This window comes from Micropterus salmoides, unplaced genomic scaffold (genome assembly GCF_014851395.1).
Source record: "Micropterus salmoides isolate LMB-PRFRI ecotype aquatic unplaced genomic scaffold, ASM1485139v1 Ms_hic_scaffold_12, whole genome shotgun sequence".
Taxonomy (NCBI): domain Eukaryota; kingdom Metazoa; phylum Chordata; class Actinopteri; order Centrarchiformes; family Centrarchidae; genus Micropterus; species Micropterus salmoides.
The window spans coordinates 21,908,759-21,926,714 of record NW_024040263.1 but is presented as its reverse complement, the minus strand read 5'-3'; the positions used below and the strand labels follow the sequence as shown (position 1 = coordinate 21,926,714).

The 17,956-nt window shown below is 40.3% G+C and overlaps 1 protein-coding gene across 1 annotated transcript in view; it reads left to right on the top strand.

Moving 5' to 3' along the window:
- smc3 (structural maintenance of chromosomes 3) overlaps positions 1 to 17,525 on the top strand; it is a 37,920-nt gene extending 20,395 nt beyond the window's left edge. The window contains exons 22-29 of the mRNA XM_038713958.1: positions 1,468 to 1,575; positions 1,860 to 1,968; positions 8,569 to 8,816; positions 12,032 to 12,244; positions 13,022 to 13,213; positions 13,802 to 13,979; positions 15,638 to 15,744; positions 16,351 to 17,525. Of these exons, the coding sequence (XP_038569886.1) occupies positions 1,468 to 1,575; positions 1,860 to 1,968; positions 8,569 to 8,816; positions 12,032 to 12,244; positions 13,022 to 13,213; positions 13,802 to 13,979; positions 15,638 to 15,744; positions 16,351 to 16,422 (1,227 nt within the window). The 3' untranslated portion in view covers positions 16,423 to 17,525. The remainder of the gene's footprint in view (positions 1 to 1,467; positions 1,576 to 1,859; positions 1,969 to 8,568; positions 8,817 to 12,031; positions 12,245 to 13,021; positions 13,214 to 13,801; positions 13,980 to 15,637; positions 15,745 to 16,350) is intronic.
- Positions 17,526 to 17,956: the final 431 nt, after the last annotated feature.

The following is a 17,956-nucleotide window of genomic DNA, read 5'->3' as shown; positions in this document are numbered from 1 at the left end:
TTGCAGTTTATATATTTATTCCTACATGTCCTTCTGAGAGAAATTATCCACCATGTTAAAGTATTGTAGTATTTTCCAATAAATACAGTATAGATCCCTTTTTCTCTTTAATATATGCTCCTTGTTTGGATTTTTAATATTTGGTCCACAGCTTTTGTTAGTAAGGAGTATTGATACAACATTTGTGGTGAATGTTATCACTAGGTTTAGTCAGAGGTTTTTGTTTTGTGTGTAACTACACTGAAATGGTGGATGCATATACATCCCTCCACCTGCTTCGATATAGTTCAGAGAATAAGCCTGTTACCAACATTTAGTTGTTTGTCTGTTTATTCTCCCTCTCTGTGTCCTGCTAGTGTATTCAAATGACCTGACTGAGGTGAGAGTAGCAGGCAGCAGCTGTGTGTGGGATGTTCCTGTGATACTGCGTTGCCTTGTCTTTCTCTTTCACTGCCAGCTGCTCTCAGCTCTCACCTAAATGAACTCTCAGCCATTTCCTGATATCGTTGCGCAACAACTCTGCCCCCGCAACACAGAGCCTTTCATGTATGGCTCTGCAGTGTTGGCGGTTGTCAAATTATATTGCTTGCCACGTAACACTTTGTTCGAAGTTATTATTATTTTATTTTTAGAAAGCGAGAGCTCGAACTGTGCAAAGCTTTTAGCTAGGTGTGGGAAAATCCTGTAAAATAAGAATGCTTTCAAAAATAGACATGTTAAAAGGTTATATTTATCACTCAACAAAAGGCAAAGTGAGTGACCAACCTTTGTTTTCAAAACATCACTTCTTCTAGATACACTTGTGCATAGTTTTTGAAGGAACTCGGCAGGTAGGTTGGCCCGGACGTCTTGGAGAACTACCCACAGTCCTTCTGTAGATTTAGGCAGCCTCAGTTGCTTCTCTCTCTTCCTGTAATCTTCCTGTAATCCCAGACAAACTCTGTGATGTTGAGATCAGGGCTATGTGGGGGCCAGACCATCACTTTTTTTTATTTTTTATTCATTGTTCTTCTTTAGACTGAAGATAGTTCTTAATAACTTTCACTGTATGTCTGTGGTAATTGTCATGCTGCAGAATAAATCTGGGCCAATCAGATGCTTCCCTGATGGGACTGCATGATGAGTATCTGCCTGTACTTCTCAACATTGAGGAGACCATTCATTTTGACCAAATCCCCAACTCTGTTTGCAGGAAGTTGAAGCCCCAAACTTGCAAGGAATCTCCACCATGCTTCACTGTTGCCTGCAGACACTCATCGTGTCTGTGGCAGCAATTTCTCTACACCTAAAACATTTGCACAGTTCTGTGTACAGATGTAGATATTAATCTGTTTTATTAAACAGTTTGGGTAAAAACCTCTTTAGCTGTTGAGTTGCTGGGAATTTACTGGTTTCTTGTTTGTCTGCACTTGGCAAAAACTTAACAGGAGGAACTGTTTTTGTGTTGATCCCACTGTCCACTCACAGGACAACAGGCAGTTGTTGAATGAGAGGATCAAGCTGGAGGGCATCATGACCCGAGTGGAAACCTATCTCAACGAGAACTTACGGAAGCGTCTTGACCAAGTGGAGCAGGTACACTGTCAATTTAAACTCTGTAGAAACATGTCGTAAGGCACATAGTACGGCTACAATAGTTTTTATATAATGTAAGATGTTATTCATAGAGTAAATAACACATCAGTACTTGCATAACCATCAAGTTCAAGGGTTTTTGTTTGCAGCTGTTACATGATTAAATTAGTGTAATGTGTTGAAAGTGTGTTTCCTGTGTTAAATGGAGAGTCTCTGATTCAGTGCTTTCATTCATACAAGTCAAAAGTGGGGTGTTTGATGTGGCCTAATTTGCATTGACACAGGAGCTAAATGAGCTGCGAGAGACTGAGGGAGGCACAGTGCTCACGGCCACAACATCTGAGCTGGACGGCATCAACAAACGTGTCAGAGACACTTTGGCTCGATCAGAAGGTACGCATTTTACAAAAGATACAACACTGGTATGGCGGTGGAAGCCTAAAGTTTAGAGAAGCTAGTTCGTAACCACAAGGTGAAAATCCACCGTTAAAATCCACAAGCTGTGAAGCAGTTAAAGAAATCCCCCACTTTCTCAGAACCGTAAAACGAAACATACACTCTGGTTCTTCCAGCAGAGCTGATCATTTACCAGCCATGGCTTATTGGTTATGAAGGTTCCCAGTTGAAATTGTACACCTCAATTAAATGTGACGTAGCTTCAAGATGTAAAGTTGAATTTAATAAAATATTATCAAACAGCTGAAACCGTGGCTGTGTTGATACTAAACATATTTGGAGTTGTTCATTTAAACTCTAGAGCAGTTTGGTTTGTTTGGCAGATTAAATCAACGCAGCTTGAACCTGGGTGAGCACAGCGACATTACCAAATCCCTGTCCTTTTTCCCCCCCACTCTGGTTTGGAGCAAAGAAAGACTACTATAGATTATTACAACGTCATGTGACCAATATCGTCATAAGCAGTATTTTGTTTTTTTCTGAGATCATTGCATACACCAACACTAATAATTTAATAAAATATTTATATATTTATTTGAAAGAACATTACCCTATTTCAAATGGGTTATTTATTATCGCACCTTTTTAATTCTACTTAATTCTCACTCTTATTTTAGTGTTTACTCACAAGCAGCTTTAATCTGTTCACCTTGCTTTTCCCATCCACACCTCTGTCTGACATGAACCATCATGCGGCGTAGCATATGCATAAATTTGATCGGAAATGTGAGACTGATCAGCCCCCGTCACTGGTCATGGCTGATCAAGCTGAAAACCATCTGATTCCTGGCCCCTTCATATAATTTAGTTTAGACTCTCCTGTGATAAATTACAAATTTGACTGTGCTGTGAGAAATTTTCAGTGCTCACATGACTTGAACTAACCAGTGAATGATTGCTTTAATGTGTAAACCTATGAACCTTTCTCCCCTCCTTCTGGCAGTGAGAGTAATTACACAACTGCTGTCACGCGTGGACATATGCCTGCGGGTGAGCTTGCCCTAGGCTCATGGTCAGAAATGGTTACAAAAATGAGAAATGTCCACAGTTCCAAGACAATAATCCATTATTTAAGTAGAGTAAAGATAATAGCTACACATAGCCTATTATTATTTTTATTGTTGTTATGGACAAGCAAAGTTATCTATTTTATTTTTTTCTTGTTTCAAATAACTGTTACATAAAAGTATTGGGGAAATTCTATCAGATCGCTCCTCATCCTAATTAGGTCATCCACACGGGTAGTATTATACAGGGAAAGACTACAGCTTGCAAATGCTTTTAGATTTGAATGAGACAGGAGGAGTGAAAGAGTTTAGTGACCAAATAAGTTGTGGGAAACAAATTTAAGGTAATTTTTTGATACGTGTGTTGAAAGTAAACAACGGAAAATTATTTTGTTAACTTTCGGTCAATAAATAGAATTGAAAGATCTCCGTGCTTTTTTTCCGTTAGTGAGTCACAAACTTCCTCCAAAAATGACAGTAACAAGTATAAAACGAGTAAGGAGTCTGTTTAAACAAGTCACTAAACCACACTAAAGACTCTAAAGAAGCAAACAGAGGAAAAGAGCAGACCCGGCGCCAGACACAAATTCAAAGACGGGCATTACATTTTTTCGGAGGGAGCATTGAGATCAGCCTCATTGCAACCTTAACTATTAATTAAATCTACAAAATAATTAATATAGGCTACCACTCTAATGACACAATAGAGGAGCTGACAGTTAAAGTATCCGTTCTATTGCCTACTTAAGCAGTCTAAACACGTTTTATTTATTGTTCGTTATTATGGCCTATAGATTTCGATTTATCTTTTCTTATATTTTGTTTTTTAAATGGCAGGGACTTTAGAATAGTACACAATATAACCAAAAGGTTTAATCAAAGTGCTATTTGCCGTTGTAGACTAACTATGTTTTCACCATGCTCGGACAAGGACTAAAGCCTGCATAAAGTTAGTAGAGCGGTAGGCGACGTTGTGCAACAGAGTGAAATCTCCTTTAAAACGCTATCCTTCCACTCATCCCTGAACTTTTTGGTTAGGTCCTTTTCAAATGCCAACTTAATTAAATTGGCCTTGCGTCGATGAAGCATGCTAAGGCGATGCTCGGTGAGGATGTTCTTTAATGTGGAAAAAGAGTTCTCACAGAGTGCCGTACTTGCGCCAAAGGTCAAAGCATGTTTAGCGCCGTCATCACACTTAGCATTGCTTCGAGAGGTTTTTGAAAGTGTTGTAGAAGTTTTTTCATTGTCCATTTACCACCGTTGGCTGGAGATGAGTCCTTCATTTGCATGCTTAGGAATTAGTGAGCCACTGTGTATTCAGACTCCACAATTGGTGTATTAGTAAGGTCCAGCAAAGGTTTCACTTTTGACACATCTAAGAAAGCAGAATCCTCTGGGTCCAGAGACCTGAGTGCATCCATCAGCATACAGTTGCGCTCCCCAAAGCGCTCCTTCATTTCCCCTCAAACTGCATCGATACAACTGAAATACATTGTGCGTAGCTCGGTTTCGTCGCTGTAGAAAACACTTCTCGACTACATACATAGTGAAGGATGTGTTTAGTGTGCGTTGTCTCTTATTTGGCACAGGCTCTGCTGTTGCATCCTTGCAGCGCTTCAAGAGTGTCACAAATTCGGTCTCAGTGGAGATTTTCAATACACTTAACATGCGGAATAGACAAATTGCACACCTGTTAAAATGTCTTCTCACTGTAGCATCATATTAGGGGGGTCAAGATATGATAAGATTTTATGCACCGTCTCGGCAGTGAACCTAAAGCTGGGTTCAGACATGGCCCGTAGTAAACCAGCTGCTCCAACTCGCACGTCTGCTCCATAGGCTGTGGTGCTGTTGATTTCTCGGAGCAGTGTTGCTAGGTCATCAAATGATCTCAGAATAACAGAGACCGTGCCCAAATGACCAGTCCAACGTTGCTCTAAGAGGCATTTCAGTGTCTCTCCTTTGTAGAGAATGGCAACGGTAGGTTTTCTGCAGAATTTGTAGAGCATGTTGCACATAGTAAAAAAGTCTACCAAAGCTTGCTTTGCTGCCAAAGCATGGGTGACTACCAAATGCAATTGGTGGTTGAAACAATGGACATATGGTATGTCTCGGTGCAGCTTTTGTTGGAGACGTCTTTTTTTGCCTGAGAAAAAACGTGCAGGAAAGTTTTTCAGGATTACTTGGTTGGGTTTCTCAGCACCGAGATCCCCTTGGCTGTCGCTTGATGTCCATATTCACATCATGGCTCACTCGGCACAGTTGTTTATTAATCACTAACAGCTAACTCTACTGTAATGTTACTGTAACGTTAACTTGGTGCTTCTATGCTTGGCACATAACCCGGAAATGATCGGTGTGTGCCGCGCTTGCCTTCGACAAACCAATCAGATCTTTATATTATTTTAAAACTCAGACAAAATACTTTCGCGGGCAGGCACTGGTGACTCCTAGGGGGGGCCAGGCCCTCTAATGCCCGCCCATGGCGCTGGGACTGAACGTAGTTAGTGACAAGTGATTTGAATAGCAAATAAAAATGTACAGAGAAGTGTTTAAATATACCAGAAGAAGAAACCAACAGAAAGCCAAGCTTGTGGTGATAAATTACCAACAGTGACGAACATGCCTGAGACTGCAGCCGAAGGTGAGCGGCTGTTAAAATCATGTATAGACTCAGCACTTGCAGGCCTTTTTATACAGTTTATGGTGGAGGCATATAAGGGGGAAAAAGGCGTGCTCTTCTCTTTCTTTCGGTTTGTTGCTTTCTTGTTTGGCTGCAAGCAAAACCATACAAACAGTAATTTTTTGCCGTGATCTGGCCACAAAAAGTATCAAAAGAAGTTATGGTTTGACTGGAGACATTTTGATTTTATGCGATACTGGGCTGTTTTGGTCGATACCATAAAGGTATAGAGTAGCGATACCCATCCCTAGTTGTTCCCTCCTTCATCACTGACAAATCAGTCATTGCCGGTTGATGTAAAATGCATCACTACCGGTGCACCAGCGCAGTAATGTTGCCACAGACACCAGATTTAGAAACTCCAGGATACTTTGAAATACAAAAATATTTACCTGGCAGTGATGGGCTTAATCTGCACAGTTTGAACTCATTTGGCAAGGGCTTGAATGTAACAGATGTTCATTTATATGTTAAAGTCCAGCACTCTAGCTTTAAAAAGGCTACTTTATTCCCTGCTCCTTGTTTTTACAGTGGTTAAGATGAAAGCTTTCTGCTGATAATAGCACTTCTGATGCTCTCAAACATAAGAATTCGAAATGGTACAAGGCCATCTCCAAAGACAATGAAAATGACATTTTGGCCAATGATTTGGACAATGACAATCAAACAATACTGTAACATGCACCACTGCTGTTGTTGCGCTCTGGCCGTCATGTTGCTGCACCTGGATCGAGCCATAAAGGCAAGGGTGCCGGCAGCTAGAGCCAAACAAACATGCCATCGATGGTTCGGATGTTTTTCACTGTTTAGAGGAAGACTGCTCTATTGCAATATGGCACTAGTCCGTCCTCCTCCCCCTCTCTCTGGTGTGATTCACTGCAGGTAATGTGCCAAGTTTTAAGCTACATGACGAAGTAGGCTGAACAGTTTGACTACAGACAGCTTTCAATTTAGCTGGTTTGTACATTTGGCTAATTGCCAAGCTAACATTAGCTGTGCTTGTATAAAACAAACAGATGTATTGATAAAGTGTCTTTTTACTTGCAGTGGTTTTATTGCACGTACTTAGAGTAACAAGCGCCGCTGTTGTGAACTAAAGTAGTTTGAAGCTAACATTACATTCAGTTCACTTCAGTCTCCATCGCAGCCATGATTTCTGCGTGCGCGCTGACGCATGTTTCAATCAGGAGGAAGATAGTAGGACATTTTAAGCATTCCGAACTTTCCATCTCGTCTAAAAGAATACATTTTACATGCTGAGGAGTTTGCTGGAGTGGTGTGAACAGCTGACAATATTAGCTCAGCTACAGCCACAGCAGCAGACATGATCCCCTCCATCAGCTGTTTTTTTCAGCTTTGTTTATTGTGCTTTAAAGCACATCCTAAGGACTGAGGTTTAGGTCTGGACAACACCTGCTTTTTATTTTATGCCATAGACAGCTCACTATTACGTTGCTGTTTGCAGCTCAGAAAATATATGGAGCTTGGTTGTTGTGGTTTTATATAAAAATAAAATGTGGCATATAATCCTCTCCCAAGTGAAATATTTATATTTTGCAGGGGTGAATGTCTGTCTACATTTTTTAAAATGATCATATTTTTTTTTTGTAGAATGAAATGTTATTTGTCTTGTTTAATATCTGTTTCTACAACAAATGAGTAATAGGTAGTACAGGAGAGACTTAGTATTATCTTCAATGAAATAAAAAAAACAAAGCGTAAATATCAGCCAAAATGAGTTCTAACATATCGGCATATTGATTATATATCAGAGCATTAATTAAGACCATGGGTCCTCCAGCACGATAAAGACCCAAAGCACAATGTTATATGGTGACACGAAGTGTATAATTGTTGTCATGGTGCTGTGACTCAGATGAGGTTGAAAGCACTTGTTCCTGTATAGAATTAATTTGCATGGATTCATAAAAAAAGGCTATATTGTAATGCAGTAAACCATCAAAACCATCATAAGGTAGATTATAATGCACCTGAATATCTTCTAATACACCTGGAATACAACTGTAACTGTAAATTTGATGAAAAGAAACTGATATACAACAGTTATTACACAATCTTTCAAAAATATACCAGGTGAATGTCCATGTTTTGGCCATATTTACTATTTATATGTTCACTTTTATTGGTCGTTATCTTCAAAACATTATTTCTCTCCATACAACCACATTCCAAATAACATAAAGCTTCCAAAACATTGATTTTTTTGATTGATTAAAAACAGTCAATATATATGACCAAAAGCACTCCCATGCTTTACAGGCGATAGCTTGAGAACAGAACATCCTACAGGGCTGTGGGCTCTTTCTCTTCGTATTGAAGAGACGAATCAATTGATGTCTGTGTAGCTCCTACGGGTCACCAGCAGAGGCCAATAAAGATCGACTTCGCCATAGCAAACTCTTCTTCTCTACTTTAATCTGACGGCAGAAACAAAACTCACCAAGACGGCGGCCTGCCAGACGGTCTCTGTTTACACAAAGGACCGCTGTTTTTGGACGGAAAACAGCTTGAACAGCGAACATCGATTACGTCCCCTGTATGGGGGAAGTCTGTTACAAAGTGGTTTAACAGAGTGGGTTAAATAGCCTCCACATTAGTAGGTTGTTGTTGAAGGATGTAAAGCTAAATGGAGTCATTGTGGCTGCGGGATGAAGATGAAACTCATACACAGGGCTTAACTTTTAAACCTGAGAAACCAGCCTGTGACAGAATATTTATCCTTTTCAGAGCCAGGGTCTTGATGTGTAAGCAGTAATGTCTCATCTGGAATGAAACGCATAATTTCTACTGCACCGCCCTTACCATGTCCTCCAATGTCTTCCCCAGATCTGGATGCTCTGGTTGATAAGACAGAGGGGGAGATCAAGGACCACATAAAGAGCATGGAGCGCTGGAAGAACATTGAGAAGGAGCAGAATGACGCCATTAACCACGACACCAAGGAGCTGGAGAAGATGACCAACAGGCAGGGCATGCTGCTCAAAAAGAAAGAGGAGTGCATGAAGAAGATCAGAGAGCTCGGCTCGCTGCCTCAGGAGGCCTTTGAGAAGTACCAGACCCTCACACTCAAACAGGTACACACACACACAGCTTAATGACGATACATGATGGTTTGTAGTTTATCTGTAGTTAATGAGGCTTCAGCAGTGTAACGTTAGACAAATCAAGTGGATCTCTTTTTAGTACAAATTTCCCATTAAAACTGATTAGAGAACAGATCTCTTCAGGATTAATATGAACAGGGGGAATGATTACAAGAAAGCTGTAAACACAACATTGATATATCATCACCTTTATAAAGTTGTTTTGGTGAATGTGTTGGCAAACATTTACACATCCAGCTGACACAGAGCAGCATTAGCATCCACGTGGCGTTGTTGTGCGTCTGTTTGACTTGTCACTGACACCCAAGACATAACAGCAGCACCAACAATAACTAAGTAGGTCGACTGAAGGCCATTTCTTCTGTGCAGCTTATCTTACTACCTGAGTCAAACTTAAGAGTGTGCTTATATATAGAGAAAGAGAGAGAGACGCGCGCACACACACACACACACACACACACACACAGGTCTCCAAAGGATTAAGGTCTGAGACCGTCATATCCCACCTACTCACCAGTGACTCAGACACTATCTAGTGGTCTGTCTCCCAGAGGCAGCTGGCTGAAAAAGAATCCGACTGAGTGGACTTGGTTGCATCTTTTGTAAGTGTCTGAGCATGTGCAGTGTGTGTGTGTGTGTGTGTCCTCTCCCCTGCTTGACATTGCTGAAAATAGCCTTACACTTTTCATAAACACTCCACATAGTTAATCTTTCTCCCGAGGACACTGCTCGGTGGCAAGATGGTGCCATTGATTGCAGAAGTGGATGAAAGGGCCAAGTAATAATGACACCTGCTCATGTTCCCTCGGTCATTAGTGATTCAGATTGGATGAATTAATAGTTTGAGAGTTTGTAGAGTGCATGTCACTGCTGAGCCAGACTAAGCTGGTTCTTAATTAATCAGGTCATGTCATCTAAAGATATGAATAGAACCTGGCAAAGCACTTTTAGAGACCTTTTCTGAAATGCATAATGCATTCGAATTTATGTCCCTGTTTGTCAACAAGTGGAATCAGTGTACACTCTGACACTGACAGGTTGCAGCTAACTTTCTGTCAAGACGATGACACAGGAGTTTTGCATATGTTAGGGGAAAAATTATCTGAAAATAATCATATCCAATTTGATAAATTTTATGGAAGTGCAGTTATTACAAAAGCAAAAATGCAAAATTGAGAGATTTCAGAAGTTTTTGTTTAGAGGTGTGTGTGTGTGTGTGTGTGTGTGTGTGCGTGCAAGATTTGCGCAGCAACCATTGTCAATGTGTTTGCAAGAGGAGCTTGTGCAGCTCTGCAGTCGAATATGATTTTTGCCCATTTTAAATATAAAAAAAATGAAAATCATTATGTGGCAGTCTGCGTTGATAATGTGGCGCCACAAACAAATCGATGTATGGGAAACACTGATTATGATCATAGTTATAATTTATAGTGGATCTTAAAAACTCTCCTCTACCAGGATAAATAAAAATGAACACACGATGTAGAGCAACATTTAAAAATGACTAATATGGATAAGAATGGAATAAATAAAATTTAAAGAACTTAAAATCCACATTATAGACGAGGCTCTGAAAACAAGCGTGTTCTGATAAGAGGTGGTATTATGCTTTTTGGCTTTTCCCCATCTCCTTCATTGAGTTATCTCTTTTTTTGTGCATGTAACAGGTTTGCAAAGTGAAAAAGCCCAAAGTCCAGCCCAAAGGGAGTTCCCATCTCCCACAGAAAGCTCTGCTCTGAACCGCTTGAAAACAGCTCGTTTGTAGTCCAGCCCTTCACTCCCTTTACTTGTGACCTCACAATGAAAACGCGTCATAAAGCTTGCCAAACAGCTAGCGGGGTCAGGCATGCCCTCAAACCAAGCTAGTCTGAACGGAGGCCCTTTGGCTCCACTCGCCTTTGTTTGGTTTTCCATTGTAGAAATGTTGTACCTGCTTCCAGGTACTTTTTTTGTATCACCTCACCTCCCTCCAGGTTCCAAGCCAACTGAGGGATACTAAAATGTAACAAGAAAACAGGACAGACTGCTGATTGGTCAGAGAGAATATACACTATTCACTGCATCATCATTGCATGTGCACCAGACAGAGGCCAGCAACATAAAGTTTTATATTTTACAGTTTCCATATGTAATTTCATCTCTAAATCCACTTCTGAGAAGTTCTGAGGTGAGAAAGTAGCTGTGTAGATTTCAAATATTGACAGTTTTACGAGAAGTGATGGTGGAACAAAAATTTGCTTGAATATTTTCGGAGTTGAGGAGCTCCTAGTGGCGGCGGGGGAAGCCTGTGCCAAGCCGCGGGAGGAGCATGTGATGGCCGGCCAGCCGCCCGCTCACAGAGCCCTCTGCTCCCGCCGTCACACACAGACCGCTGCAGCAACAACAGCAGAAGAAAACGCAGCTGGAAGGTTTTCATACCGCTTATCTGTCTTTACATTCTGAGGAATGTTGAAACGTTTTAACTTAAAAAAGAGAAAGCTGTGTGGATCGCTGGTGTGTGTGTCGTATTGAACATTACGTCGCGGCAATTGTATGTGGCGTCGCTTTGACGACAAGCTACGTACTATCTCTGGGTATTATCTGCAATGGAAAACGGAGCAGGACCAAGTAGAGTCGAGTATCAATTTGCGCTATGGTAGCATTTTTCGGCAAGGCAGCATAGATCGTCAGAACACCAGCAACAGTTCAACATTTAGTCCTGATGGTAAGATGTGGAACAATAATGTTGTGTGGTTGTGGACTTGTGAGTAACTTATACCATCTGCTAGGTTACGGTCTCAGTCTGAAGCGGCTTTGATTTGGATCACACTACCTTGTTTGTTACGCCCCGCCCTTCTCTGCTTCTGATTGGCTAGTAGTCCTTACCTGGGAACTGCGCATGTGCAACTCCCAACAAAGATTTTGTACAAGTAAGATGCATCACTCTGTAGCTCAAGAGTGGAGCGTACAACACATAGGGTGAAAAGAGGAGCTGCAGCAATGTGAAGTATAAGGAAAAATATGGTGTTTTGTGAAAATTAAACCATGTAAACCTGTTCTGGTACAACCCCTAATTAAGATGTTGAACCTGAAAGTGAGCATAATACCACCTCTTTAAAGATACTGACAGCTGACTTCACACAGAACTAATGGCGACTTCATCTCTCCTCTTCCCCCCCCCCCCCCCCCCCCCCCCTCTCCAACAGTTGTTCCGAAAACTGGAGCAGTGCAACACAGAGCTGAAGAAGTACAGTCATGTCAACAAGAAAGCTCTGGACCAGTTTGTCAACTTCTCTGAGCAGAAGGAAAAGCTAATCAAGCGTCAGGATGAGTTGGACCGTGGCTACAAATCCATCATGGAGCTCATGAATGTCCTGGAGCTGCGCAAGTACGAGGCCATCCAACTCACCTTCAAACAGGTACGTGGCACGCCAGACCCTGTTCAAAGTCCAGACATACATCCATCGACATCACTGTAATAAATCAAATAATTATTTCATGTTTTTTAATCTTTGCTGTGGCCTGTGGATTAGAATCACAATCAGAAGGCGCTTTATTGCCAAGTAGTGTTTTACACATACGAGGAATTTGCTGTGGTGATAAGGTGCTACACGTAGACAAAAATACAGTCAACTTAAGTAAATGTAGAAATATATAAATATAAATTTGGAATAGAAATGTAGAAATATAAAATATGGAATAGAAAAATCAGTGGCACTCAGACATAAGAGACATAAGTCTGTGCAATCATGTAAAATTTTTTGATACATGTTTAGGGTTCATACCTTGCCTGAAACCTGAAAATATGGCCCATAGAGATAAAATTGGGCAATATCATACCGGTGCAAAAGAGAATTAGTGGCTGTCAGTTTTCAGCGTCTTATAGGGAAGCTTTCAATAGTGTTCAGCATTAAGAGGTACTACTAAAACAGTATTTTTAGCCTCACAGTTAATGGTATAACAAGTAAACTCATTGGTGGCAACTACTGCTTTGTGTTTTACACACTACCAGCCTTTCTAGAGATCAATACCATGTTAAAACATTTGAAGTACTTGATTGATTCTTGACTATTTGAACTGTTAAAACACTACTGGCATGGAAATACAGCAGTATAGTTGCTGCAAATCTGCAAGATTGTATTAGTTGTTGTTGTTGTTGTTGTTGTTATTATTATGCCGTATTTTCTCCCCCTCAGGTGTCAAAGAACTTCAGTGAGGTTTTCCAGAAGCTGGTTCCGGGCGGCAAAGCTACATTGGTGATGAAAAAGGGTGACGCTGAAGGCAGCCAGTCTCAGGATGAGGGCGAGGGCGGTGGAGACAGTGAGAGGGGCTCTGGTTCACAGAGCAGTGTCCCTTCAGTGGACCAGTTCACTGGAGTTGGCATCAGGGTAAGAGTCTTTTTCAATAGTTTCAATAGCCTTTTTCACTGAGACTGCTTTTTTCAGTAGTTGAAGCATTACATTTCTTAAGGGTTTTTTAATTATATATTTTCTCAATCAGTCAAAGGTGTTTATTTTTAGAGAGAGGGAGAGTATTTTCTATAACTGTATCAGTCAAAAAATGCATTAAGTGAGCAACAACCTACATGAATTTCTTGGAATTATTCACATTATATAATCCACACATCAAAACTGAGCTACGATAAACATTACAAGTACCTCCTATCGAGTTGTTTTGTGTTGCCATGTTTTTGTCTGGAAACATGTGAATGTGTATTTCTGGACTATGTATCCTTGGGTCCCTGATCTATCCTCACAAAGCAGAACCAAGGTGAAGTTGGTCGTGAGATGAGTAATACCTGATTCTCTTCACTCTGAATGTATCTGTATCGTTATCAAAGCTTTCATAACAGCACAGAAACATTCTGATCATCTGTCCTCCCAAAACAGACTCTGATAATAATTAGCTGTTATGTGAAAATTTTTCTGTGTGTTTATGCCTCGGGTCTAATACACAACCTCCCCTGTCCCGTGTAGGTGTCGTTCACAGGGAAGCAGGGTGAGATGAGAGAGATGCAGCAGCTGTCTGGAGGTCAGAAGTCTCTGGTGGCTCTGGCCCTGATATTTGCCATTCAAAAGTGCGACCCCGCTCCTTTCTACCTGTTTGATGAGATTGACCAGGCCCTCGACGCCCAGCACAGAAAGGCAGTCTCAGGTACAAGTGCTACTATAAATAAATGTAGAGAGGGAATTAAGTGAATCATACATTATTTCACAGAGTAGTAACAAAAATGCACTGCACAGTTTTACACAGGTCAGATGCAGCTGGTGACTGGAATCGGCTGGTTTTCAGCTTAATCGGCCGTGACCGGGGCCATTCACAGTCATATCTGATCCTGTGCCGGTCACATTTACACAAATGCTGCGCTGCACAGTCTTTCACGTCCTGCGCACAGCGGCACAGACTGTCGCCAGCGTGAAAGTTCTTCACCACGAGTGAAGAAGACACAATGCTAGCAGCTAAAAATGTTTGAGAATAAACACTAAATAAGGTGGAGAATTAAGAAGAATTAAAATAGTGAGATAATAAATAACCTACTAGAAATAGTGTCAGGTATTCTTTTAAATATTTTCAAATAAAATATACCGCCTTACCACAGTTACAGTCATTCTGTGGGAAACACTGCGCTGTTATACTGCAATTAATTTTCAGTTAGATTTAATTATTTAATTAATGTAATTTGTACAGAAAAGCTCATAGCACATTTTTATTTTAAGATGTGTTTGAGTGAGAAAAGGTCCTGTAACCTGTTGCAGGTTTGGAGAAAATGTAAAAGGTATTTTTATACATTTAATAGTCAGAATTTTATTAAGAACACACGGTTTAGGGCTGTTCCCAACTAAGGACTTTTCATTCAACTTACTTTCCAGCTAAACTGAGGCTTTTTGAAGACCTTTTTTTTTTCGCTCGCACGCTCTCTCTCGCGCGCCAGTCTTGTGTGAGTTTACGGTGCATGCCGGGCTGCCGACAACTACATGCACGTCGCAGTTCCTCGCAGGTCTATTTCAAGTAGCCGGCTATTTAAAAACGATAAAATATTCTCTCTGTGGTTCATCAACGGTAATAAATTATCCGAAAGTCCCGCGAGGTGCGGACAACTCGGCACAGCACCAGTGAAGCTGGGGCTCAGTCTCTTCAGTAAGCGTTCCTCTTCCGCCCACCACACACACACTACGCCTACACATGCGCATGCGCATGACGACCCAAGGTTACAATTTTGGATTTATTTACGCACTTTTAAAAAGATTTATTGAAAGTTTTATTCTTTTTACATGTTTATTTACAGCATTAAACGTTGAATTGTGTATTGTAATAGGCTGTATATTAACTTATTGGGAGAAAACTGGTAGTTCTATGTAAAATCAGACGTTGAGCACCTTCGAATATTGGGGGTCAGCCCTAATACAGTTGAATGGACCCAGTGAGAAAAGCCAATGCTTATGCTGGTGCCGATCAAGATCCTAATAAATAAATAAAAAAATTTCCATTAAAGAAATGTTTGTGTATGCTGACAAATATAGTTCTTACAAAGGGAAGAAAAGGGAATCAGCCAGCTAGTCTTTATCACAGGCCTTATGCAGAATAATCAATGTTGGGGTCATTGTGTTAGACAGATTTGAAATGCATGGCTGCAGTTTGTGGTGGAGTTGCATTGGATAAAAAATTTAAAATTTTTTAAAAAATCTAATGATCTTAACGTGAAATGTGGTTTCCATTCTTTGCTAAGGCTGAAAGATTGAATGATGAGTCATAATATTCTCATAAAGTAAGAAAGTCATAATCGCCCTCTTTGTATTGTGTGTCTGTTACAGACATGATCGTCGAACTGGCAGGCCACGCCCAGTTCATCACAACCACCTTCAGGCCGGAGCTGCTTGAGTCTGCTGACAAGTTCTACGGTGTCAAATTCAGAAACAAGGTGAGTGTTCTGCCAAAGGGCAGGATTTGTCCACAGGGATCCTTCAAGTTTAAGCTAATCTAAACATGTGCATGTACAGCAAATAATATCAGGAAAATCTCTTAAAGATTTGCATGTGGAAAATTTAATGGTAGTGAACCGTCGTCCACCGTCGTCTTCCTGCAACAACTTCAGTTTCCTGTTAAAAACAAAGGTTGTCACCGGGCACTTTTTTTGCCCTAAGGAATATGTTGCAGCCCGGCTGAAGCCTACTTACTGCACAGATTCCAAAATCTTTTATACCTACTACTCATGTCGACACCAAATGTACCTCTGTGACTTGGGCCATGTAAAGAGCAAAAATAAGTTTGTCATCAGGGAATCGAGAGGGGCGACTTGTCATGATCCTTTCCTTATGTCCTGGTTTAAGGGAAGATGCTGCCATTATTTGAGCCTGTAGACCAGACTTGTTTTCTGCTGAGGTGCCTTTGTGAAAACTAAATATTTCCTCTTGGGTTTTTGAGGTTTCATAACAAATGAGCTGCTTAGTCTGAGTAGCTAAAATGAAGGCATTGATCTTATTATGCCATTGTCATTAACTGTGTGTGTGTTTGTGCGTGTTTTTAGGTGAGTCACATTGATGTAATCACAGCAGAGCAGGCCAAAGACTTTGTGGAGGATGACACCACCCATGGTTAATAGTCTTGAGCTCTTCATCATCCTCCTCGCCGCCTCCTCCTCCTCCACTGCGTAGCTTAAAGCCTTCCACAACACGGCCCAAAGACAAAATTATCTCACTCAATCCACCAGCCTTTTTTAGTCCTTCTGTTAAAAATAAACAGTGCAGTAAGTCGAAGCTTCTCAGTCCATCTCAGGAGTTGGAAATAGAATTGGATATGTTGTTTTGAGAATACATTTACATCATTTCAGGCTGATAAACTACAAGTTGGTTTTACTTTAAATCTGTGTCACGTTTTCCTGCTTCACCGTGTCAGCCGCACTGGATCTGACAGAAGTGTAGTTCTTGTACACTGAAAGAAATTGTCATTTTGTCTGAAGAGATCATTTGTTACCTTTCGTGTTACTGTGTTGAATTTTGATCTGTCATTTGAAACGTGAAGTGCCAGAGAAGCTCATAAAGGTAACAAGCCTTCAGGACCTTTTCAGAAAGCAAATCATCTTCTGTACATTTGAGACTGTTTTGATATGATGAAGATTGTTAAACTGAAAAAGCTCAGTGGAGATGGGAGGGTCTTATGATGATCTGGGTTTTTTTGTTGGTTTTTGTTGGCACCCTTGGAAAAAAACAAGTTTTTGTTCACTCTGAGGTTTCTGTAGTGTATTCTCTTTGTACTCGTTAAACGATAACTTGTATCTGTCATAACTAGCCACATGGCTTAAAATGCTTAAAGGTTGTGTTTTTTTTAAGGTTGTTAGCGTACTGCGTTATTGTTACTGTTATTTTTTTCCCCATATAAATATATGAATGACTTTAATTCTAAAACACAAGATATTCTTTTTGGAAGTCAACACGAGTCCCTGAATTTGATCAGTCGATCTTTCAAAAACACAAGAGATTCAGTGCTGGATGACCGTATCTATTTGGGTCCTGAAATGACTCATAACTTCAGTAGTAAGTCATGTTGTATTGTTTATCTTTTATTTCCTTACTGGATGTATGGGATCAAGCTCCTTTATATGTTGTACCTAGTTTCAAATCTTTTTTTTTTTTTCAAAGTCTTATGGTTCCTTTTTATGTAATTAGAAAACTTGCAAAAAATAATAAAAGATTTAAAAATAAACTGAATGACACTGTAAGTGTTACTTAATAGACCCACTAGGTGGTGCTGTGTCACTGATACTAGACTTTTTCACATGGTTGAAGCAGTTTTTAAACAGAAAAGGTCTTTGGTAACGAAGTAACGTGAATTATGATGCATTATTGAAGAGCATTGTAGTTAGACAAGATTTTTTTTGGATAGTCTTCATCGCAATATTATCCCTAAAGTACAGGAATTTGTGAGAATGCAAAGCCATTCTTACAGCATAATTATTACTGAAGATGAATCTAAAATTGGTTTGCTGGAAGTCATTTTATTAAAATTCATACACAGTGAAAATGCTTCTGACTCGATCCTATTTTACTTGCAGTTACACTTTTTTTTTTTTTTAAACCGCTGACACGGAAAAATCTTTGAATCCACAAACATTAGTAAAGCACATATTACGTTCA